The sequence below is a fragment of the Photinus pyralis genome, unplaced genomic scaffold, assembly GCF_008802855.1.
Source record: "Photinus pyralis isolate 1611_PpyrPB1 unplaced genomic scaffold, Ppyr1.3 Ppyr1.4_LG9, whole genome shotgun sequence".
Taxonomy (NCBI): domain Eukaryota; kingdom Metazoa; phylum Arthropoda; class Insecta; order Coleoptera; family Lampyridae; genus Photinus; species Photinus pyralis.
In genome coordinates this window covers 11,572,051-11,596,690 of record NW_022170878.1, presented here as the reverse complement: position 1 = coordinate 11,596,690, position 24,640 = coordinate 11,572,051, and the positions used below count along the sequence as shown (strand labels likewise).

General features: G+C 40.0%; 2 protein-coding genes across 2 annotated transcripts in view; one reads left to right on the top strand and one right to left on the bottom strand.

The window, feature by feature from the left end:
- Window positions 1-5,990, bottom strand: part of LOC116180294 (probable 3',5'-cyclic phosphodiesterase pde-5) — an 89,966-nt gene extending 83,976 nt beyond the window's left edge. Inside the window, exon 1 of the mRNA XM_031500205.1 lies at window positions 5,916-5,990. Coding sequence (XP_031356065.1) covers window positions 5,916-5,987 — 72 coding nt within the window. The 5' untranslated portion in view covers window positions 5,988-5,990. The remainder of the gene's footprint in view (window positions 1-5,915) is intronic.
- Window positions 5,991-8,427: 2,437 nt separating this feature from the next.
- Window positions 8,428-24,640, top strand: part of LOC116180192 (alpha-1,3-mannosyl-glycoprotein 4-beta-N-acetylglucosaminyltransferase B) — a 70,749-nt gene continuing 54,536 nt past the window's right edge. The window contains exon 1 of the mRNA XM_031500064.1: window positions 8,428-8,775. Within this exon, the coding sequence (XP_031355924.1) occupies window positions 8,664-8,775 (112 nt within the window). The 5' untranslated portion in view covers window positions 8,428-8,663. The remainder of the gene's footprint in view (window positions 8,776-24,640) is intronic.

The following is a 24,640-nucleotide window of genomic DNA, read 5'->3' as shown; positions in this document are numbered from 1 at the left end:
CGCCTTCTCCTGCATAATTGTAACGGGATACAGAAGGATACTCAAGGGGATATGATATATTTTGAGAGACACCACCTGCGGTATTGTGTTCTTCTACTACGGATGACTATTTAAAAAAACTATCACTTTTAATTGACGAAAAATCTATATCTTTACTCATATCGATTGAGTCAAAGACGACTTTATAAAATGTAGACTCATCCATTTCACGTTCATCGACTCCGCCATAGTGTGTGCTGAACTCGCCTTCGGCTCGCTCGCCACTTCTTTTCAAACCATTACATTTATTCGACAAGAAACGTGTATCTTTACTCGTATCGATTGAGTCAAAGCGAGTTTGTATGAAGTAGACTCGCCCATTCAAAACTCATCGACTCTGCCATGGTTTTTGCGATTCGAACCATCACTTTAATTAATCAGAAAAGTATATTAATTATATATCATACCGACTGAGTCAAAGGCGAGTTTGTAAGAATTAGACTCATCCATAAGAAAGTACTAGGACTCTCCTTCTGCGCTCCTGGCACAATGCATAAAAGAAAAAAAGTTGTGTAAGGAAAAAATAACACCAGGGGTTACCAGGGGATTGTAGCAAATCCTCTTCCGTTACTGCGATCCTGATATAACAATTTTTAAAAGAGAGATCGTGTCGAAAAGGAAGCCAAACGGAAATATTCGCAATTTAAATTTATCCAATTACAACCGATTTGAATTGTCACATGCAGCTAAACGTTCAATTATTAATTACAATGCAATAAAAAAGTCCATGCGATATAGCGTTTAACGTAAAGTCAACTCGCGCAATTGGAATATATTGCCACAACAGTCGAGCTATTGAATAAAATTGAATTAATCTCATTTCACGGTTTGTAACAATCTGCGGAGATCAGCATGAGCAATTGAAATACAGCGCGCTAGTATTTTAATTAACCTCAAAAATGCACATAAACTGCAACGCGTGCTATTTTAATTGCCCATGTTAAGCTCTGAACATTCTGAGAAATGTAATGTTGCAAAAAAGCATTAAAAAAATGAACAAGTATGAAAATTGTATGAGAACTTAAGAAGGGGAGAGTATTTCTTCGTATTGTCCGTCCGAGGGTTTGAGATCTCAGCACCAAGACCATACCAATACAATTAAAAGATTCAATGTGAATTTCTCTACAACGATCATAAAGATGTTTGTTTACTGGAGGGCATTCCATACCCCCCAGACCCCTCGGTGATACGTTCACCCCCAAAAGGTTCAGCTCTTATACATTTTTTCCAAAAATGATTGTGTAAAACCTAAGGGTTCTAAGACCTTTGAAAAGAATGGAGAACCGGGGGGTCTGGAACACCCCCAGGAACAACATTCCATACCCCCCAGAGATTACGTTCACACCCAAAATGTTCAGCTCATACATTTTTCCAAAAATGATTGTGTAAATCCTAAGGGCTCTAAGAGCTTTGAAAATAATGGATAACCGGGGGGTCTGGGGGGTATTGAATACCCCCCAGGAAACGAAGAATCTTCATTCCATACCCCCATAAAGATGTTTGTTTACTGGAGGGCATTCCATACCCCCCAGAGATACGTTCACCCCCAAAAGGTTCAGCTCTTATACATTTTTTCCAAAAATGATTGTGTAAAACCTAAGGGTTCTAAGACCTTTGAAAAGAATGGAGAACCGGGGGGTCTGGAACACCCCCAGGAACAACATTCCATACCCCCCCCCCTAGACCCCCCAGAGATACGTTCACACCCAAAAATCTTCAGCTCTTATACATTTTTTCCAAAAATGATTGTGTAAAACCTAAGGGCTCTAAGAGCTTTGAAAAGAATGGAGAACCGGGGGGTCTGGGGGGTATGGAATACCCCCCAGGAACAATGAAAAGATTCAATGTTAATTTCTCTACAACGATCATAAAGATTTTCGTTTACTGGGGGGTATTCCATCCCCCCCAGAGATACGTTCACACCCAAAATGTTCAGCTCTTATACATTTTTTCCAAAAATGATTGTGTAAATCCTAAGAGCTCTAAGAGGTTTGAAAAGAATGGAGAACCGGGGGGTCTGGGGGGTATGGAATACCCCCCAGTAAACGAAGATCTTCATTCCATACCCCACAGGAACAATGAAAAGATTCAATGTTAATTTCTCTACAACGATCATAAAGATTTTCGTTTACTGGGGGGTATTCCATACCCCCTAGACCCCCCAGAGATACGTTCACACCCAAAAATCTTCAGCTCTTATACATTTTTTCCAAAAATGATTGTGTAAAACCTAAGGGCTCTAAGAGCTTTGAAAAGAATGGAGAACCGGGGGGTCTGGGGGGTATGGAATACCCCCCAGGATCAATGAAAAGATTCAATGTTAATTTCCCTACAACGATCATAAAGATGTTCATTTACTGGGGGGTATTCCATACCCCCCAGAGAGACGTTCATCCCCAAAATGTTCAGCTCTTATACATTTTTCCAAAAATGATTGTGTAAATCCTAAGGGCTCTAAGAGCTTTGAAAAGAATGGAGAACCGGGGGGGTCTGAGGGGTATGGAATACCCCCCAGTAAACAAAGATCTTCATTCCATACCTCACAGGAACAATGAAAAGATTCAATGTTAATTTCTATACAACGATCATAAAGATTTTCGTTTACTGGGGGGTTTTCCATACCCCCCAGACCCCCCGGTGATACGTTCACACCCAAAATGTTCAGCTCTTATACATTTTTTTCCAAAAATGATTGTGTAAATCCTAAGAGCTCTAAGAGCTTTGAAAAGAATGGAGAACCGGGGGGTCTGGGGGGTATGGAATACCCCCCAGTAAACGAAGATCTTCATTCCATACCCCACAGGAACAATGAAAAGATTCAATGTTAATTTCTCTACAACGATCATAAAGATTTTCGTTTACTGGGGGGTATTCCATCCCCCCCAGAGATACGTTCACACCCAAAATGTTCAGCTCTTATACATTTTTTCCAAAAATGATTGTGTAAATCCTAAGAGCTCTAAGAGGTTTGAAAAGAATGGAGAACCGGGGGGTCTGGGGGGTATGGAATACCCCCCAGTAAACGAAGATCTTCATTCCATACCCCACAGGAACAATGAAAAGATTCAATGTTAATTTCTCTACAACGATCATAAAGATTTTCGTTTACTGGGGGGTATTCCATACCCCCTAGACCCCCCAGAGATACGTTCACACCCAAAAATCTTCAGCTCTTATACATTTTTTCCAAAAATGATTGTGTAAAACCTAAGGGCTCTAAGAGCTTTGAAAAGAATGGAGAACCGGGGGGTCTGGGGGGTATGGAATACCCCCCAGGATCAATGAAAAGATTCAATGTTAATTTCCCTACAACGATCATAAAGATGTTCATTTACTGGGGGGTATTCCATACCCCCCAGAGAGACGTTCATCCCCAAAATGTTCAGCTCTTATACATTTTTCCAAAAATGATTGTGTAAATCCTAAGGGCTCTAAGAGCTTTGAAAAGAATGGAGAACCGGGGGGGTCTGAGGGGTATGGAATACCCCCCAGTAAACAAAGATCTTCATTCCATACCTCACAGGAACAATGAAAAGATTCAATGTTAATTTCTATACAACGATCATAAAGATTTTCGTTTACTGGGGGGTTTTCCATACCCCCCAGACCCCCCGGTGATACGTTCACACCCAAAATGTTCAGCTCTTATACATTTTTTCCAAAAATGATTGTGTAAATCCTAAGGGCTCTAAGAGCTTTGAAAAGAATGGAGAACCGGGGGGGTCTGGGGGGTATGGAATACCCCCCAGTAAACGAAGATCTTCATTCCATACCCCACAGGAACAATGAAAAGATTCAATGTTAATTTCTATACAACGATCATAAAGATTTTCGTTTACTGGGGGGTATTCCATACCCCCCAGACCCCCCGGTGATACGTTCACACCCAAAATGTTCAGCTCTTATACATTTTTTCCAAAAATGATTGTGTAAAACTTAAGGGCTCTAAGAGCTTTGAAAAGAATGGAGAACCGGGGGGTCTGGGGGGTATGGAATACCCCCCAGGATCAATGAAAAGATTCAATGTTAATTTCCCTACAACGATCATAAAGATGTTCATTTACTGGGGGGTATTCCATACCCCCCAGAGAGACGTTCATCCCCAAAATGTTCAGCTCTTATACATTTTTCCAAAAATGATTGTGTAAATCCTAAGGGCTCTAAGAGCTTTGAAAAGAATGGAGAACCGGGGGGGTCTGAGGGGTATGGAATACCCCCCAGTAAACAAAGATCTTCATTCCATACCTCACAGGAACAATGAAAAGATTCAATGTTAATTTCTATACAACGATCATAAAGATTTTCGTTTACTGGGGGGTTTTCCATACCCCCCAGACCCCCCGGTGATACGTTCACACCCAAAATGTTCAGCTCTTATACATTTTTTTCCAAAAATGATTGTGTAAATCCTAAGAGCTGTAAGAGCTTTGAAAAGAATGGAGAACCGGGGGGTCTGGGGGGTATGGAATACCCCCCAGTAAACGAAGATCTTCATTCCATACCCCACAGGAACAATGAAAAGATTCAATGTTAATTTCTATACAACGATCATAAAGATTTTCGTTTACTGGGGGGTATTCCATAGCCCCCAGACCCCCCGGTGATACGTTCACACCCAAAATGTTCAGCTCTTATACATTTTTTTCCAAAAATGATTGTGTAAATCCTAAGAGCTCTAAGAGCTTTGAAAAGAATGGAGAACCGGGGGGTCTGGGGGGGATGGAATACCCCCCAGGATCAATGAAAAGATTCAATGTTAATTTCCCTACAACGATCATAAAGATGTTCATTTACTGGGGGGTATTCCATACCCCCCAGAGAGACGTTCATCCCCAAAATGTTCAGCTCTTGTACATTTAATTCCAAAAATGATTGTGTAAATTGTAAGGGCTCTAAAAGCTTTGAAACTAATGCAGAACCAGGGGGTCTGGAGGTTATGGAATGTTTAACTGCCGTTTTGAGTCACGGCTCACGTTCCGCTTTCTTATCCTTTGGATCTTTAAAGAATTCGAAACTTCGAAGACTTTACTCTGCATCTTCAATTTTTTAGGCTAGTCTTTGCCATACACTTTTTCACTAATTAAACATTTTAAAAATATTATTTTAACCTGAACTCGCCACTTTACCCCCCCAGCCCCCACCCGCGCTTTAGCTTATTGTCTCGTGATGTTCAATTTTGGTATTTTTCATAGATATCAATTGTAGGTAGTTCGAAAAGTGGGAAAAAACGGGTTTCATCGTAGTGGCCTACATGACGATTGAAGCATACAATTTATGGACGCTTGAACAGTGGGAAGCAAAACAGATATAAAAACGCATCCCGAATTCACGACTTATTATGGATCATGCTACTTCGCAGTTGCAAAATTTTTAAGTGGAGTTCTACGTAAAGTGTAGCGAGAATGAAGTCGTAGGTTTTCACGCATTTCATAAATTGAGATCATTTACAAGTGCAAACTCAAAAACAATTTTGCTGCCTGTTGAGTTTGGAACAAGATAATGATCATACGTGACATAACTTAGTGTCAAACTTGATTAAAACAAACAAAGAAAAATAAAGTGGTGTAGGGTCCTGCTTATTTATACATTTTCCGTTTATGTTCTCGGTCACGTTCTATGTTAAGGAGAATGTGCGTTACATATACTCCGGCTATGGGATACATTCCTCAGGCATTGTGTCGTATCCTGGTGGACAGCAAAGTTATGAGGGTCGACGCACGTCACATCTCATAACTTTACATAATATCGCACTGACGTCTACCACGTAAACAAACGCGTAAATTAACATTTCATTTACTATCGGACTGAAGGTTAGCTACATAGCAGTTACATCCCAACGATGTACTATAAATCTTACGGAAATAGAATAAGATCACCTGAAATTGGTGCTGATTCGCGGCCAACGACGACGCCCGTCCATCCTGTCGCACTTTCCCCGGTAACGACATTACCTCGCGACGTCATCCAGCGTCGAACTGAAAGCGGAAACTACCTACCACTTTAATGTCAATTATTATCTAAAAATAATTTTTCCAGCAACCTTTCCCTCCCCATCTTCGGCTAATGGGGGATGTTCGTGTACGCGCGCCGTTAATTGTTTCCCAAAGATCTAAAGGCGCAATTAATAATTTGTTTGTCTTAATTGAAAACGATCGTTAGTAATTCGAAAAGCGTTAGCGGAATTGAAAGGTATTAAAATCCGCACGAGACCCTTTTTTTTTGAAAAATTCGCTCGTATTTACAACGAATTCAATGCGCTCTTATTTTCTCCAGTTGTAAAAGGATCGATCAATACCTTAATACGTTTTGGAGCTTTCTAAATAAAGTCGTTTCCCTCAAGCCGTCAATTTGTATCTAAATAGAACAATATTCGACTTACTACCCCACATTTTTAGAGAGTAGATTACACCTGATAATTTTCACAAATATCACGAAAGCTAACGTTATTGCTTGGTGGGTACTAGAAAAAATTAAATCGAGTAATCTAGGAAAGTTCCCTTACAGTACCCCCTTCTTTTTTTTAACATCAAAAATTCGAACATTTAGGGTTACACGGACGTTTTGATCAAAGATGGTGCCAGAAATGGGTTTTTCCTTGTTCATGTTAACCTCACCAGATATAGATGTAGTTTATTATCCAGAGCACTTACACGAGGGAGTCTTAAGACTAAACGTTTTGTGGTTCAGCGTACCTATCACTGGGGCAAAGAATATCTCCCAGTTTACGGTATGAGGTAAATTGAAAAGTTAGAAAGAGACCTCTTCTGTGATATACGTTCTCCTGATACTCTTCATGACCCTCATTTTCAAAGTTCAAATTTTAAATTTGGTGTCAAGATTTCAGCCTGAAATAATTATTTATGCGGTATTCATGACCCTCAATTTCAAATGATAAGCGTCACCTTCAAATCTGATGCGAATAACGTCTTTCAAAGTTAAAATTTGAAATTTGGTGTCAAGATTTCAGCCTGAAATAATTGTTTATGCGGTCTTCATGACCCTCATTTCAAACGAAAGGCGGCACCTTCAAATCTGAAGCGAATAACGTCTTTCAAAGTTCAAATTTGAAATTTGGTGTTAAGATTTCAGCCTGAAATAATTGTTCATGCGGTCTTCATGACCCTCATTTTCAAACGATAGGCGTCACCTTCAAATCTGATGCGAATAACGTCTTTCAAAGTTCAAATTTGAAATTTGGTGTCAAGATTTCAGCCTGAAATAATTGCTTATGCGGTCTTCATGACCCTCATTTTCAAACGATAGGCGTCACCTTCAAATCTGAATGCGAATAACGTCTTTCAAAGTTCAAATTTGAAATTTGGTGTCAAGATTTCAGCCTGAAATAATTGTTCATGCGGTCTTCATGACCCTCAATTTCAAACGATAGGCGTCACCTTTAAATCTGATGCGAATAACGTCTTTCAAGGTTCACATTTGAAATTTGGTGTCAAGATTTCAGCCTGAAATAATTGCTTATGCGGTCTTCATGACCCTCATTTTCAAACCATAGGCGTCACCTTCAAATCGGAAGCGAATAACGTCTTTCAAAGTTCAAATTTGAAACTTGGTGTCAAGATTTCAGCCTGAAATAATTGTTTATGCGGTCTTCATGACCCTCAATTTCAAACGATAGGCGTCACCTTCAAAATTGATGCGAATGACGTCTTACAAAGCTCAAATTTGAAATGTTGCGAATATCTGGATACGAGCCTCGATATACAGAATTCTTCAGACCTCAGATTCTTCAACACGTTTCCTTTTTTCGACTTCTTCTTCCCATTCTGCACTTTCTCATTCTTCGGATATCGTCAAGCTCCTCTGACTCTTTCGTTTCCTTGAATGTTCCCGATCATTTTCTGATTTTCTACAAATTCTTGATACTTTCTCCGGATGGATCCAGAGCTTAATCTTGGGATTTTTCCGTTTTTTCGAACGCTCCCGATTTTTCCCGGTCCTTTTTTGATTTCTTTCGGCTTCGGACGATTCTGAATATTCAGATTATTAGATTTTTTCCGGTACAATGTAATGGAAACTCCCAAACAAGCCGTTAGTAAGGGTTTAATCCCCATTCCCCAACCCCATGTCATTCACACTCAGAAGGGGGTGCCGAAACAGATGTAGTACATACGTCGATTACGTCATCGAAGATGCGTGTGTGCGTTAACGGCACCAACGGATCGCTTTTTTTGTTGCGATCTTGACCGCTCGACGTTGCTATTAAGGTGGGTCATCTTCGTGGTGCCCCCGTCGACCTTTTATTTACAATCTTAACGGTCTCGGACTTTTATGGATAGTCCATCAGGTGGTCCTCCATGTGCGTTGCGTGTGTTTACGAGGAAGGTGAAAAGGGATCAATAAGAGTGCGCGCGCGATGAGGTGCGGTTCGTAAACGCTCGCATCGCCGACGAGACCGCGTGCTCACTACGTCCTTTACATAAGAACCGGACTCCGTCCGGCGTAAATTTAGTTTGCACCAAGTGACATGTGTCGTAGTATCTGAACGTTTCGGAGGAGAATATGAACGTAACGGCGACGTAACGATTTCGCGAACGTTTCCAATTGAAAGAACTGTTTAAAGAGCGATGTTGTACGTGTTTCGGTGGCGAAATGAGTGACGAAAGGGCATGGCTTTGACTAACCTCGCCATGTCCTCCCTGCGAAGGCGTAACTGCTTCCTGGTGCTTGCGTTCATCGTGTTCATACCCTTCTGCGCCTTTGTGCTGCTATCAGTTCCAGGTATTGTAAACTATCCCCTATATCCGTCCGTCGGCGTCCGACGATGCCTACTATAATTAACCCTTTGGAGTCCGCTCGTTCATAAATAAACATAAACCAGTTTCTATCCGTCTGGGACTGTCGTCTGCTGAAGAGCTTCATCAGCATTGCCATTCGATTGAATAGCGCGAACGTATTTAAAGTTGTAAGTGGCCAATTAAGTTTGAGGATCAAAAGTTAATTGCGTTATTTTGTAATTAGCAATAAAGTGCCACTTTGCAAGGATTGCTAAACGAAACTTTGCTAATTACAAAACGTGAATGAGGAAAGTAGTTGCGTAAAGAGAATAATACCGATCCAATCTGGGAATAAAATAATACGCCGCGCTGTGTTAGGACCTAAATTTGGCGCCAAAACCTATACTTTCTCTCGCCATGAAAAATTAAACTTGAAAAATTTGCCATCGTAAACAAAAGTTCCATTAAAAACCTTGCGGTCCAAAATTAGTGTAATTACTAAACTTGGAACCTTGCTAAATTACAATTTCGCATAGAAATTTGGCCCCAAATTTAGCCCGTTGTGTACATTTTCCAAACTCTGCCGTTGTCAGAGTAAAACTCTCAAATTACACATAATTTTGAACCTGTCACCAGGAATCATTACTTCAATAACGCAATTAATTACGAGTACTTAAATTTCGCGTAGAAATTGGACCCCAAATTCAGTCCGTTGTCTATATTTTTTAAACTCTGCCGTTGTCAGAGCAAAAATCCCACATTACTCATAATTCTGAACCTGTCACCAGGAATCATTACTTCAATAACGCAATTAATTACGAGTACTTAACTTTCGCGTAGAAATTTGGCCCCAAATTTAGTCCGTTGTCTATATTTTTTAAACTTTGCCGTTTTCAGAGTAAAACTCTCAAATTATACATAATTTTGAACCTGTCACCAGGAATCCTTACCTTCAATAATGCAATTAATTCTAAGTACTTAACTTTCGCGTAGAAATTGGCCCCCAAATTTAGTCCGTTGTCTATATTTTTTAAACTCTGCCGTTTTCAGAGCAAAACTCTCAAATTACACATAATTTTAAACCTGTCACCAGGAATCATTACTTCAATAACGCAACTAATTCCGAGTACTTAACTTTCGCGTAGAAATTGGACCCCAAATTCAGTCCGTTGTCTATATTTTTTAAACTCTGCCGTTGTCAGAGCAAAAATCCCACATTACTCATAATTCTGAACCTGTCACCAGGAATCATTACTTCAATAACGCAATTAATTACGAGTACTTAACTTTCGCGTAGAAATTTGGCCCCAAATTTATTCCGTTGTCTATATTTTTAAAACTCTGCCGTTGTTAGAGCAAAAATCCCAAATTACTCATAATTTTGAACCTGTCACTAGGAATTATTACTTTAATAATGCAATTAATTATTAGTACTTAACTTTCGCGTAGAAATTTGGCCCCAAATTTTGTCCGTTGTCTATATTTTTTAAACTCTGCCGTTGTCAGAGTAAAACTCTCAAATCACACATAATTTTGAACCTGTCACCAGGAATCATTACTTCAATAACGCAATTAATTACGAGTACTTAAATTTCGCGTAGAAATTGGACCCCAAATTTAGCCCGTTGTGTACATTTTCCAAACTCTGCCGTTGTCAGAGTAAAACTCTCAAATTTTGAACCTGGCACCAGGAATCATTACTTCAATAACGCAATTAATTACGAGTACTTAAATTTCGCGTAGAAATTGGACCCAAAATTTAGTCCGTTGTCTATATTTTTTAAACTCTGCCGTTGTTAGAGCAAAAATCCCAAATTACTCATAATTTTGAACTTGTCACTAGGAATTATTACTTTAATAATGCAATTAATTATTAGTACTTAACTTTCGCGTAGAAATTTGGCCCCAAATTTTGTCCGTTGTCTATATTTTTTAAACTCTGTCGTTGTCAGAGTAAAACTCTCAAATCACAGATAATTTTGAACCTGTCACCAGGAATCATTACTTCAATAATGCAATTAATTAGGAGTGCTTAACTTTCGCGTCGAAATTAGGTCCCAAATTTAGTCCGTTGTGTATATTTTTTAAACTCTGCGGTTGTCAGAGCAAAAATCCCACATTACTCATAATTTTGAACCTGTCACCAGGAATCATTACTTCAATAACGCAATTAATTCCGGGTACTTAACTTTCGCGTAGAAATTGAGCCCCAAATTTAGTCCGTTGTCTATATTTTTTAAACTCTGCCGTTGTTAGAGCAAAAATCCCAAATTACTCATAATTTTGAACCTGTCACTAGGAATTATTACTTTAATAATGCAATTAATTATTAGTACTTAACTTTCGCGTAGAAATTTGGCCCCAAATTTAGTCCGTTGTCTATATTTTTTAAACTCTGCCGTTGTCAGAGTAAAACTCTCAAATTACACATCATTTTGAACCTGTCACCAGGAATTATTACTTCAATAATGCAATTAATTATGAGTACTTAACTTTCGCGTAGAAATTTGGCCCCAAATTTAGTCCGTTGTCTATATTTGTTAAACCCGGCCGTTGTTAGAGCAAAAATCCCAAATTACTCATAATTTTGAACCTGTCACCAGGAATCATTACTTCAATAATGCAATTAATTAGGAGTACTTAACTTTCGCGTAGAAATTGGGCCCCAAATTTTGTCCGTTGTCTATATTTTTTAAACTCTGCCGTTGTCAGAGTAAAACTCTCAAATCACACATAATTTTGAACCTGTCACCAGGAATCATTACTTCAATAATGCAATTAATTATGAGTACTTAACTTTCGCGTAGAAATTGGGCCCCAAATTTAGTCCGTTGTCTATATTTGTTAAACCCGGCCGTTGTTAGAGCAAAAATCCCAAATTACTCATAATTTTGAACCTGTCACCAGGAATCATTACTTCAATAATGCAATTAATTAGGAGTACTTAACTTTCGCGTAGAAATTGGGCCCCAAATTTTGTCCGTTGTCTATATTTTTTAAACTCTGCCGTTGTCAGAGCAAAAATCCCACATTACTCATAATTTTGAACCTGTCACCAGGAATCATTACTTCAATAATGCAATTAATTAGGAGTGCTTAACTTTCGCGTCGAAATTAGGTCCCAAATTTAGTCCGTTGTGTATATTTTTTAAACTCTGCGGTTGTCAGAGCAAAAATCCCACATTACTCATAATTTTGAACCTGTCACCAGGAATCATTACTTCAATAATGCAATTAATTCCGGGTACTTAACTTTCGCGTAGAAATTGAGCCCCAAATTTAGTCCGTTGTCTATATTTTTTAAACTCTGCCGTTTTCAGAGTAAAACTCTCAAATTACCATTAATTTTGAACCTGTCACCATGAATCATTACTTCAAGAATGCAATTAATTATGTGTACTTAACTTTCGCGTAGAAATTGGGCCCCAAATTTAGTCCGTTGTGTATATTTTAGCTGCAATATACGGTCGTTTGCAAATTCGGATTAATCCTTACCTCCAGGCAGAAGGGGATGACTCAAATTAAAATAGCTAAACACGACTGAATGATGTGGAAAACGGTCGATCGCCAATCTGTTTTCTGCAAACCAACCAAATGGATGTCCCGATTTCTAACCGATTTTATCATCTTCCGCTATATTCTCTACAAGAAGGTCTCGAATCGTACAATACGAATGATCTCATGGTGATAATGATTGTAGGGGGATGATCATTTAATTTTCTTTTCGCTGGGGGTCTATTCTTAAATGGTTTTAAATTCTCCCTACCGCAGAAGGCACGATCGCAAATAAGTTTTTCGATATGAAAATTACTTCCAACTTCCCGGCCTTTCTCAACTCTACCTCACTACCCGTGATTACTGCACTTGACGTGGGTTCTGCAGCTTTAAACACGCTCCCACCCTCCACCCCCCTGTCTCAGTCGGTTTGATGTAGGTAATTCATCTGTAAGCGACGTTCATGTGCAAGTAAAACATTTCGACTGAAAGGAAATGTGCGTTTCCAAAAAGAAAAAATTCCGGCTCGACAGCGATATTAAAATCGCTGAGCTTTAATACAAATTCGTCAAATTGGAAATCGCAGTTTCGCCGGGCGTATGTTGATTTAAAACTCCCGCTTTTTGGTAAATAAATGTCTAAAGTACTCGTGGTATTTATCTTTGGACTGACAAATTCCGTGGTAGGGAATGAGAATCTTAGCGCAAACTGTAATTAACAAAAATTCGTAATTTAAATCGACAAATTTATTTATATCGCGCTCGGCTCTTGTAGGCTTTTGACTGTTTTCTGAACAGTGTGTTTAAATACCTCTCCGTGCATGACCGGAATGTAGGATGAGGGAGACAAGACAATGGAAACGTGTCCGCTTATGACGTGCAGCAAGTACCAAAAACCAGTGGCGTGCGGACCTACCCGCCCTTCGTCGCCGCTCTTTGTGGCAATTAAATCTTAACACGCTAAACAAATCGCCAGGATATGACATTTTCCCACGTTAAGCTCTCGAATGCAGGAAATAATTTAATTCAATTGTAAGAAAATGCTAATGACAGGCGAATCCCCAGCATCTAATTGCGGCCCAAAGCACTTGAAATAATACCCGTAACTAAAGTTTATTGCATATTTGACGTATGTTAACCTTAATGCGAACCAATAAATCACAAAGCACCAGATGATTGCGGCCACCTTGACCTCGTTATGTAATTGCTGCACCTGTAACGACCTCTTAGGGGGGCCCCATGGTTCCGATTCTCGACCGTTACTCTTCGTGTCAAATTTATTTATGGCGACTCCTTTAGGACCGATCGCCTCTATAAATAGCTCGTAAATTATGTCACGTACACTCAAAGAATGACGCGCCGAGTTTTGGAGGAAGTCGGAGATTGAGAATGACAATGAATATTGCGCCTCTGTGGCCCATATTCCTACAATGGCATTAAATAATTTGTGCTACAATTTACGGTCGAGCGATTCATTTTTGTCGATACGGCTTGTAACTCAATTAAACGGATGGACTGTTTGTAATTTCACTTTAATGAATTCACGTCGATAAGTAAGTAATATGCAACGTTAGTTGGTAATTAGCGGTTACGAAACGGAAGATTTCACATATGGGTTAATTGTTTTTCTTTCATGCGGTAGTGCGATGTCCATGTATGATTAGACCTAAAAAAATTGTAGTGTTAATGTCCAGTTAGGGACCAGTTTCTACTGTCGAGGAAATGATTCCTGCTGAATACTGCTGCAATGAATTCAACAGAATTTTCTAAATTTAAAGCGTCGTTACCTTACATTGCCCCCACCTTAAAGTCTCTAGCGAGACATCAATTGCACAAAGATATTTCAGGTATTTAATGGGCTGTATAGTAATGGGGAATATAGCTTGAGCGTGGTATCTGGAAGGAGTGGCACGCCGAGAAGGCGCGGAATTAACCAGAATAGCAGTCAGGGTGCAGAAGGAGGCAACAGCTTGAGGGTAGCCACCAAACTAACAAATGGGATGGTCGCGACAAGGAAGTACGATTGGTGAATAGGAGGAGGGAAGAAGGAGAGAACCAGGAGGAACAAAGACCATACCCTGCAGATGGCCAAGAATCTACGCGCTTCGGAATGGAAAGTAGGCCGGCCCTGATTCACATGGAACATAGAGAGATGGGAGGAACAGAGACAAACACAAAATGAAGGCAGCAAAGAGGAGCTGGAGAAGGAGACTTAAAGAAGAAGGATGAAGGAAACGAGATCAACGGATGGAGAAACCGGAAAGTAATGGAAGATCTGGGGAAGGCTATCACCAGAAAGGAGAGAGCCCCCCCCCCCTCAACAACCAACCCAATCCACAAAATCCACCACATTGTTTGGCATATGTCCTGGACCAGCGCAAAATTTGCACCTGATTATCACGTGAAGAAAAATTAATTCGTGTATAAATTCCTGGTGTCTTACGGAGAAGCAAAACGACTCGTATATTAAACAGAAAGCGAGACAGAAAGCCATTGCTAGGAAGACAGTGGGGCTTGAAATTAGTTTTTGTAAATATTTGGTCCCTACGTATGATTGGCACCTGATTATTACGTGAAGAAAAATTAATTCGTGTATACATTCCTGGTGTCTTACGGAGAAGCAAAACGACTCGTATATTAAACAGAAAGCGAGACAGAAAGCCATTGCTAGGAAGGCAGTGGGGCTTGAAATTAATTTTTGTAAATATTTGGAGCCTACGGATAATTGGCACCTGATTATCGCGTGAAGAAAAATTAATTCGTGCATAAATTCCTAGTGTCTTACGGAGAAGCAAAACGACTCGTATATTAAACAGAAAGCGAGACAGAAAGCCATTGCTAGGAAGACAGTGGGGCTTGAACTTAATTTTTGTAAATATTTGGTGCCTACGTATGATTGGCACCTGATTATTACGTGAAGAAAAATTAATTCGTGTATAAATTCCTGGTGTCTCCTACGGAAGAGCAAAACGACTCGTAAATTGCACAGAAAGTCACTGCTATGAAGACAGTGGGGTTTGAAATTAATTTTTGTAAATATTTGGTCCCTACGTATGATTGGCACCTGATTATTACGTGAAGAAAAATTAATTCGTGTATAAATTCCTGGTGTCTCCTACGGAGGAGCAAAACGACTCGTATATTAAACAGAAAGCCATTGCTAGGAAGACAGTGGGGCTTGAAATTAATTTTTGTAAATATTTGTTGCCTACGGATAATTGGCACCTGATTATCGCGTGAAGAAAAATTAATTCGTGTAAAAACTCCTGGTGTCTCCTACGTAGGTGCAAAACGACTCGTATATTAAACAGAAAGCCATTGCTAGGAAGACAGTGGGCCTTGAAATTAATTTTTGTAAATATTTGGAGCCTACGGATAATTGGCACCTGATTATCGCGTGAAGAAAAATTAATTCGTGTAAAAACTCCTGGTGTCTCCTACGGAGGAGCAAAACGACTCGTAAATTGCACAGAAAGTCACTGCTATGAAGACAGTGGGGTTTGAAATTAATTTTTGTAAATATTTGGTCCCTACGTATGATTGGCACCTGATTATTACGTGAAGAAAAATTAATTCGTGTATAAATTCCTGGTGTCTCCTACGTAGGTGCAAAACGACTCGTGTATTAAACAGAAAGCCTTTGCTAGGAAGACAGTGAGGCTTGAAATTAATTTTTGTAAATATTTGTTGCCTAAGGATAATTGGTACCTCATTATCGCGTGAAGAAAAATTAATTCGTGTATAAATTCCTGGTGTCTCCTACGGAAGAGCAAAACGACTCGTAAATTGCACAGAAAGTCACTGCTATGAAGACAGTGGGGTTTGAAATTAATTTTTGTAAATATTTGGTCCTTACGTATGGATGGCACCTGATTATTACGTGAAGAAAAATTAATTCGTGTATAAACTCCTGGTGTCTCCTACGGAGGAGCAAAACGACTCGTGAATTGCACAGAAAATCTCTGCTATAAAGACAGTGGGGCTTGAAATTAATTTTTAGGGGAATTTTTCGAATGAAAAAAAATTCCCCTATGTGATGGTTTTGTCCGTCTGTCTGTTCCCCGTCTAACTCGAGAACCAAAAGAGACAGCGATGTCAAACCTTCGCCAATCGATTTCTACGAGTTCAAGGATTAGTGCTATTGAGTATGAGCCTGATCGAAAGTCTGGTTTCCGAATACGAGCTGAGTGGCAAAAACTTCTCCTACTGAAAATCGTATGCGATTCTTCGTATCTTGTAGGTATTTGGTGCCTACGGGTAATTGGCATCTGATTATCGCGTCAAGAAAAATTAATTCATGCTAAATTATTTGTGTCTCGTACAGTGGAGCAAAACCACTGTATCAAGTCATTTCTTGAAAGTTATTGAGGCTAGTAATAATTATAATTATCGTATCTAATAAATAGTTGTAAACATTAGGTACATTGGTCGCTTTAGACAAAATTGATCTCTTTCCTGTAGCGGTGTCCCACTGGAAGTAACTGCTCTGAAGTTAGCTAATCTAGCCTACTAATTAATTGTAATTAATTTATACCGAACTTTTGATTCCTCGGCTTGTAATTAGTTGCATTGAAAAAAGCGAGTAACGGATGCGCATTGGGGTCCTCGATCATATTACGTCTTTGCTCTGCATAATTATAGCAGGCGATCCGTCAATTTATTTACGATTGATTAGAATTACTGTCTAATTATCTACAGTATAAGTAACGGATAGCGTCTTAAAAAAAATGTGAGATTGTAGGTCAGTAATGCTGTTACGGAACCATTTCAAATGAAATAAATACAAAAAGAAGATCCATCACGAAGTCTCCAGTTGACCAGCGCACCTAAATAAATATTTGAGTAGCTTTAGATGTAACCAATTACTTTAAAAGCTTTTATACACACCACACAAATAAATTCTGGACGGCGAACGAAACAGGCACGGCCTCGTCGAAGTGGATGATTACATTAATTTCAATGCATTAGCGCGGGCGTCAAATGGCCCTAATTAACTTATCAACGATGGGGTAACGCATGGTTCCGTAATGGGACCACTACTCTCCCACTCGAAATGGATTAATCGAACCGCCCGATGTAATTTTTCCGTTGTCCAAACTTTAATTACCAAACGCACAGTTATTTTCATTAAAATTGCGTCTCAGAAAAAAATTCATCGGTAATTAATTCGGCTCTCGAAGAAATTCGTTCCGAAGTTGATTAATTAAATGCCCTGTGTTTGTTTCGTCTAACGCGTTAATGCAATTGAATGAAAGGACAAACGTGCCAATTGAGAAATCCTTGATGCGGCAACAACGTAATCGCCGTGAGCGTAAATAATTAATTAGGAGATAAATGTCGATTAAATTATCTAATCTGTCTTGTGGTACGCCAACATTTTTCGCATGTGAATCAGCGGGAGAATTTTGATACTTCAAGATGCAAACGTTCCCAAGGTGACCGTATTCATCGAAATTGCAAATCGATTTATGGCGCAATTAAAAACTTCACGCAGATTGAAAATGAATTACGATTAAAATCGTTCCACCAAAGAATGCGCATTGTGCAGTAGCAAAATATGTTAATTTCTGCTTTACAATTAATTACGATTAGCTGGAGTTTCACAAGGGTCTGAGTTCGGGCCGAAAATGTTTCGCAGTGCAAGCAAGGCTCTCGTAATTTATATGTTTAATTAGCGTAATTTAGCTATAATTATCGTAGCGCACCGCGGATATCTGATTTAATTGAAAAACTAATCCCCTCATCATCCCTAAGGGGCTGCAATTGTCTATTTGATTTTCCTTTAATTAATTCGAATTTTTCATGTTTAATAATGGCAAATAACGAGAAAGTAATTAAAATAAAAAAGTAATATCTGCGTCGATAATAAATCAAATTCGTAATTAATGAACGCGGAAATGGTTACGTCTATCGTTTAGGATTTAATTAACGTAGAATAAAACCCTCACGTAATGCATTTCAAAGAGCAAGTGAAATGCGCTCCGCCGAGATTTGATAATGCTCTTAACTTGTCTTCGCGGCTGACAGTAGCTCGAAATGATGCAGGAAGCCTTCGATTCGGAAGTCTCCCGTATCAAGAGGGGATTGATACAAATTTATCCTATACTCCAATGACTTGATGAATTATTAAACAAACATTTCAATTAATTAAATTAACTTAATATAACACCGATTGTTCTAATTCGACCTTTTAACCCGAAGGCGAATTTATCCGAAAATTTGTAAAAAAAACGGAGACGTTGCGGGGACGATAATATGTGAAAACCCAGGAAGTCGTTAGAGCCCCCCCCCCCCGCCCGGCGGAACTTGTGTTTTTCGAAATAAAAAATTCGTAGCTCGAGAACGAGAATTCCGCCTCGATTTGGGGGAGGAGAAGAGGTGACTAACCCCGTGAGGTAAATTTCTTAACCCCCCCCCCCTCCTCGCCGGTTTGATCGCGGAGATGCGGGGGACGTAAGGGGGAAGTGTCGCGGGTGACCTGCACCATCTCGACTAGACACGCTTGGCGACAACTCGTCTGTAATTTTTTCACAAAACACTTCACTTGGAGGGGGGGGGGGCGAAGAATTTGTGGAAAATTCGCGCGGGGGCGACTCGAACGCGCATCCCCCGCCCTCTGCTGGGGGTGGTGGTTGTTAGGTGCGGGCAAACGGGGGGCGCATCCAGTTCCGGGTTTTGCTCATGTTTTTGCATTGGCTTCGTAGTTCGATAGCGCTTCCGACGCGTCCCCCCCTTCTCCCCACAATTGCCAGTACATGGGACTCTATATTTAGGCGTTTATCCAGGAACGACGTGGACTAAAACGATGCGGTTTTTAGCGCATGGAACAACAACAATGGAACACAAAAAGAAGACGTGAGGAAGAACAGTAAAGAAAGAGGAGGGTTTTTTTGAAACGAAAAAATTGCGAAAAAATCTTTCTGCACAGCTTTGCATTACTCTCTTGTATTCGTCCATTTTCCACTCACTTGAGATGTTCAAATCTATCATCAATCTTCCATTCTTCTTTATCATCCGTTTTCCCAATCTGCAGTGTTCCGTTTTTAGCGCATTTTTTAAGAATTAAAAAAAGTGCTATTGTTTGCGTTTTGTTCGTCCGTGCCCACTTCTGCCGTTTCGAACTACTTCCAGGGAATTTTTTTCAGTAGGTAGCCTATACCTTGAAGTTGTGCTAGACGGTCATCAAATTTCGCTGTCTAAAAGCCCCCCCCCCCCCACGAATTAATTCCTTTGATGCTGTTTTTGAAAGTAAAACGTGCATAACTTTTACATACGACAACCAATTGCTCTCAGATTTTGCATACGCATGCCTTTAGTGGTACCAAGTTAAGCTTTCCCGTGTGAAACTTTTTTCGAGATCAGTGAAGGGGGGGGGGTTAAACATTAATTTTATCTCTCATTGTATTCTAATTAAAGGTCTCAACGCAAGGAACCATTTTCTACCAACTACTGCCCTTCTTTCTGCCCTGTTATCAAAGTACGAGGGGGGGGGGGTGAACTAGTTTTATCCTTCATGGTACTCTAATGAAAGGTCTCAACGAAAGGAATTAATGTTTACCGACCATAGCTCTCCTCCTCGGCCTCTTATCGTGATCGGGTATATTTCCTTATATCTCAAGAACGGATTGTCGGAAGAGGGTACTCACACGGGGCGATTGAGACGTCTGCAAGAAACAAAAGCTGTTTCGGTTAAAAAAATGCGCTTTATCTGCACAATTCATACTTGTTTCTTGTTGTTATCCCACTCCCAGTCAATCATTTGCTCCCCGCTATCCATTTATGGAATCTTCATCGTACCTCATGCCTTCCTCGTCCACTCTTTCTGCTCCTGTTCATAATCTTCTTTTAAATAAAAAATGTCGGCATAGTTCCGATCGAATCTGACGATCCACGATGCTGACCTACTAAAGGGGGAATTTGGAACGCGCAGTTATAAAATGCTAAAAATCGCAATCTCGAAAAGGCAACGCGTGACGGATGGACTTTTTTATACGGACCGACATCAATCTCTCTTATACGCACAAACTGTGGGAGAGAAATGGCCGAATTCAAGACGAAATGGCGTATATCTCATTATTTAGTTATGACGACCGATTCCGTTTTTAGCGTCAACCGTCATGAATAATTTATGCGTCGGAGAAGTGACCCTCGAACCTGATGTTTGCATAGCAGATGATTCGATTTAACTCCTTCATTCAGGCGTAATAATATTCAAATTGTGGTTTCTCTAACCGTATTTCTGAGGTTATGCGAAAAAACCTTGCGGTTCGCTTTGCCTCGCGTATCAATTCCGTTTGCTCTGCAGCGGCATCCTTCGAATAGCTTGCGGGAATACGTAGTTTCGGGCACAAATTTCAACAATGCCGGAATTCGTTACTACCTGCACGCCCTCTATCTAGAGCGACTTTGTTCCATTGTGCCACCCTATCTCTGACGACGACGTGTCGTTCTCGTTTCCACACGATTCTATTAACGTTCACTCAACTACAATTAATTAAACAATTTTTGAAAGGGATTCAGTCGAAGTTCACAATAGGTTTGCGAAGTTCCGATAAACTCGTCGCCGTAGGAAGTGTTCGATAAGATTCTAATAAGTTTCCGTTCGATCCGATTTCAGTAGAGATCTTGCGTTACACGAAACGATTCGAGAATTCTTATGAAGGCCACGATTATTGTTCTGATTTTTTAAATTGTGGAAATCTTCCGCAGCACCCCTTCTATAACAGTCCAAATGTAACAAACATTTACCTCCAAGGACCAAGAAACATCGACAACTACACGAGACATTTAGAAAAGATAAGAGCCCATTTTACAGGTTATTTTGTTTTTTTTGAGTCCTAATTGGATTGTAAAGAAATATTTTCTAATTGCTGTTAGTATTCGACTGTCTACAGACGCGTTAACGTTTTCATCTTATCATCCTAACTTTCTTACGCTTCCTTTTTTCGCCTCTTTGTTTTTCATATCTCCTGTCATCATACCACTTACTTTGTTCAGGCCTAATTTCCCACTCCCACTATTTTGCGCACTTTCTTCTTTTAGGTCTCCTCGCCTCCTTCTTTTACTTATATCTCTAGTCCTTCTTCACACATTTTTAATTTGCTATAAGTATACAAATTTTGGAATATTCTATTCTCTTGTTACATCTACGTTAACCCTTCCTTTCTTCATGCCCTGTTCCATCATGGCTCATGCTTTTACGTATTCTGTTCACGTTTTTGGAGCAACTCGAATTTGCTTAATTTCTGAAATCCTTCTCGTTTTATTTGGCGACTCTTTCTTTTACGCTGCCTTTCTTGGTTTCCCCCTACACAATGGCCCACGTTTTCACCCCTTCTGGACACGTATTTCCTCTACCTTCACCATACTTTTCTTCTGTTTTCTTCTTTCACGCTTACTTCTTTTACTGCTTTTGTCTTCACGCCTCCTTCCACCATGACGCCATTAATTTTTGGCGCCATGATCTTGCCTCCTCCTTCACATTTCCGTCTTTTAGGTCTCTCACTCTTTCTTCACGCTCCCATTTTTCATTTTCTCATTTTTTTTCTTCACGATTCATTTCTTTTTCTTTACTCTTTCTTTCACCGTTGTCTATTCTCACACCATCTTTTCATCATTTACACGTGGTTCGTCTTCACAGGGATATTCTCCTTTGAGATTTTTTTAAATTTTTATAATCGTCTTCATTATTCTTCGTTTCTCGTCTCTTTCTTTTACGCTTCCCTGAAAGTCTCCTTTCAAGGACTAGTTTCTTCATACCACCTTTCTTCTCATTCTTCAATACCTTTATGCTTGCTGAAAGTATTATTTGGGATCTCTTCTTAATTTTTCGAATCTTCGCGTCTCAGTTCACACTTCTTTTCCTCACTCCCTCATCCCCCATGGCTCAAGTTAACCATTTTCGGGAGAGTGTTTATCTGGGAGGTAAGGACTACTCCCCCGGAAAAAGAAACTCAATGTACATTTCCCTATTTTGTGTACTGGAGGTATTCCAGACCGTCTGGCGAAAGTTTCATCCCTAAAACCTACAGCCTCAAAGCATCAATGACCGAAAAGAGGCATTAAGGATGAACATTTGAGGGTGAAAGAATCATCGGGGAGGCTACACAAAATAGGAAAAAGAACATGAGTTTTTTCCCTGGGGGGAGGAGGGGTATGCAATACCACCCAGACTCCCCGGTTCCACATTCTTCCCCAACTTTTTTAGTACCCTTCAACCGCAAATTTTGGAAAGAAGCTTTTAGTCTGAACATTTTGGGGGTGAAAGTGTCACTGGTGAGTCTGGGATACTCCCCACTACACAAAATTGGAAAATGAACGTGAGTTTTTTTTGGAGGGGGGGGGGGTATGTAATACCACCCACACCTTCTGGTTCCATATTCTTCCCCAACATTTGTAGTACCCTTTGCACTTCAACCGTATTTTTGAAAAGATGTTGTAATGATGAACATTTTGGGGGAAAAAGTGCTCTGGGGATGACTCAATGTTCATTTCCCTATTTTGCGTAGTAGTGGGTATGGACCCCCACACCCCCTGGTACCGCATTTTTCTGCAAAATGGTTAGTATATTCTTGGCACTAAAACCGTAATTTTGACGAGGATTTAGGGCTGAACATTTTGGGAGTGAAAGTATCTGGGGGGTATAGTACATAAAATAGGGAAACGAACACGAGTTCTTTTATACCCCAGTTCTGCATTCTTCCTCAACATTTTTAGAACCCTTAACGTGTCAACCGTAGGTTTTGAGAAAGGGCTTTAGGACTGAAGATTTTGGGGAGTGAAAGTATCACAGGGAGTCTGCGGAGTATGGAATACCTCCCAGGAAAACGAAACTGTTCATCTCCCTATTTTGCGATACTTTTTGAAAAGGGACTTTAAGGTTGAACATTTTGGTAGTGAAAGGCGTGGGGCATAAACGGTATACCTGATACCTCCCCCCCCCCCCGGGGTACAAAATATGAAATGGGTATGAGTTTCTTCTCCCTGAGGATATTCCATATTCCATAACGCCCGGTTCTACATTCTTCCCCAACATTTTTAGTGCCCTTAGCACTGTCATTTTTGAAAAGAGGTTTGAGAGGGTGAAAGTACTACCGGGGGGTATGGAATACCTTCCAGGAAAGGAAACTCCCGTACCTCGCGCAGTTTTTCGCCTTCTGCACACACTTTCTTTACGAACCTGTTTTTCACGCCTCCTAAGTTACCCATACTTTCGTTTCATTAAAACCTTCGCCCTTTCTTTCATTATACCACTTACTTTATTTGGGCCTCCTTGCTTTATTCCCCCCCCCCCCCCCTATTTCACGTTTCCGCCATTTACGTCACCCTTTGACGCGCTACTTACATAACGCCTCCTCCTCTCCGTCTTCCTAACGAAGAAACAATATGTCCCTCTATGGGAATCGTTGGAATCTTGATTTTTAAAATTTTTGGGCTGCTCTCCTTTGCTTCACGACTCATTTCACACCTCTTTCTTTAACGTATTTGCGCCTTCTGCACACCTACTTAGTTAGTTTATGAACCTGGTTTGCACCCGACCTCCCCCTTCACCCTGACGTCTTTACACTTCTTCATTTCTTTTTTTCTTCACCTCTTTTTTCTTCACGCCTCCTTTCATCATACCACTTTACCTTCTTCGAACCTCATTTCCTATCGCCTCCTTCTTTTATGTCTCTTGCCCTTTCTTCGCACTTTCTTCTTTCATATCTCATTCTTCTAAATTTGCTGCAAGTGTAATTAAGAGTTTTTGGAATTCTGGATTTGATTCTTTTCTAAATTGTGGAATCTTCTTCCGTGCTCATTTCACGTCTTCGATAGCCCTTCCTTTCTTCGATTCCTCCTTTGCGCCTTTTGCCCACGTACTTCCTTTTTTGGGAAACTTGAATTCTGGAATCACTTTTTTCTTAATTTGTGGAACTTTTCTTCCTGTACCTTTGTGAATTATGTTTTCCCGCATTTGCGCCTTCTGCATACTTTTTTGTCAGATCCCCTTTCCTTATTCCCCTTCCTCCACCCTTCATTCTTTTACGTCACTTCCTTCTTCCGTGCTTTATTCTCTCCTGCTCTTACTTCTCCCCCTCCGCTTAGCGCTACATTCTTGTACCTTGTATCTTTGGGCACCTGAATTATTTATTCTCTATCTTTTACGCTTCCTTTCTTAGTTTCCCCCGCCACCCTGATCCACGTGCCTTTATTGTATCCCTACTTTCTTTATGCTCCCTTCTTTCACGCTTTTTTTACCCGTTCTTTCTTCCCGCCTCTTCGCACTTTCTTTACATTCATGTCGCATTCTTCAAGACCTGCAAGTATTCTTTGCATGTTTTTCTTCTTTCATGTCACATTATTCAAGATCTTTCTATGCCGACAAGGATAATT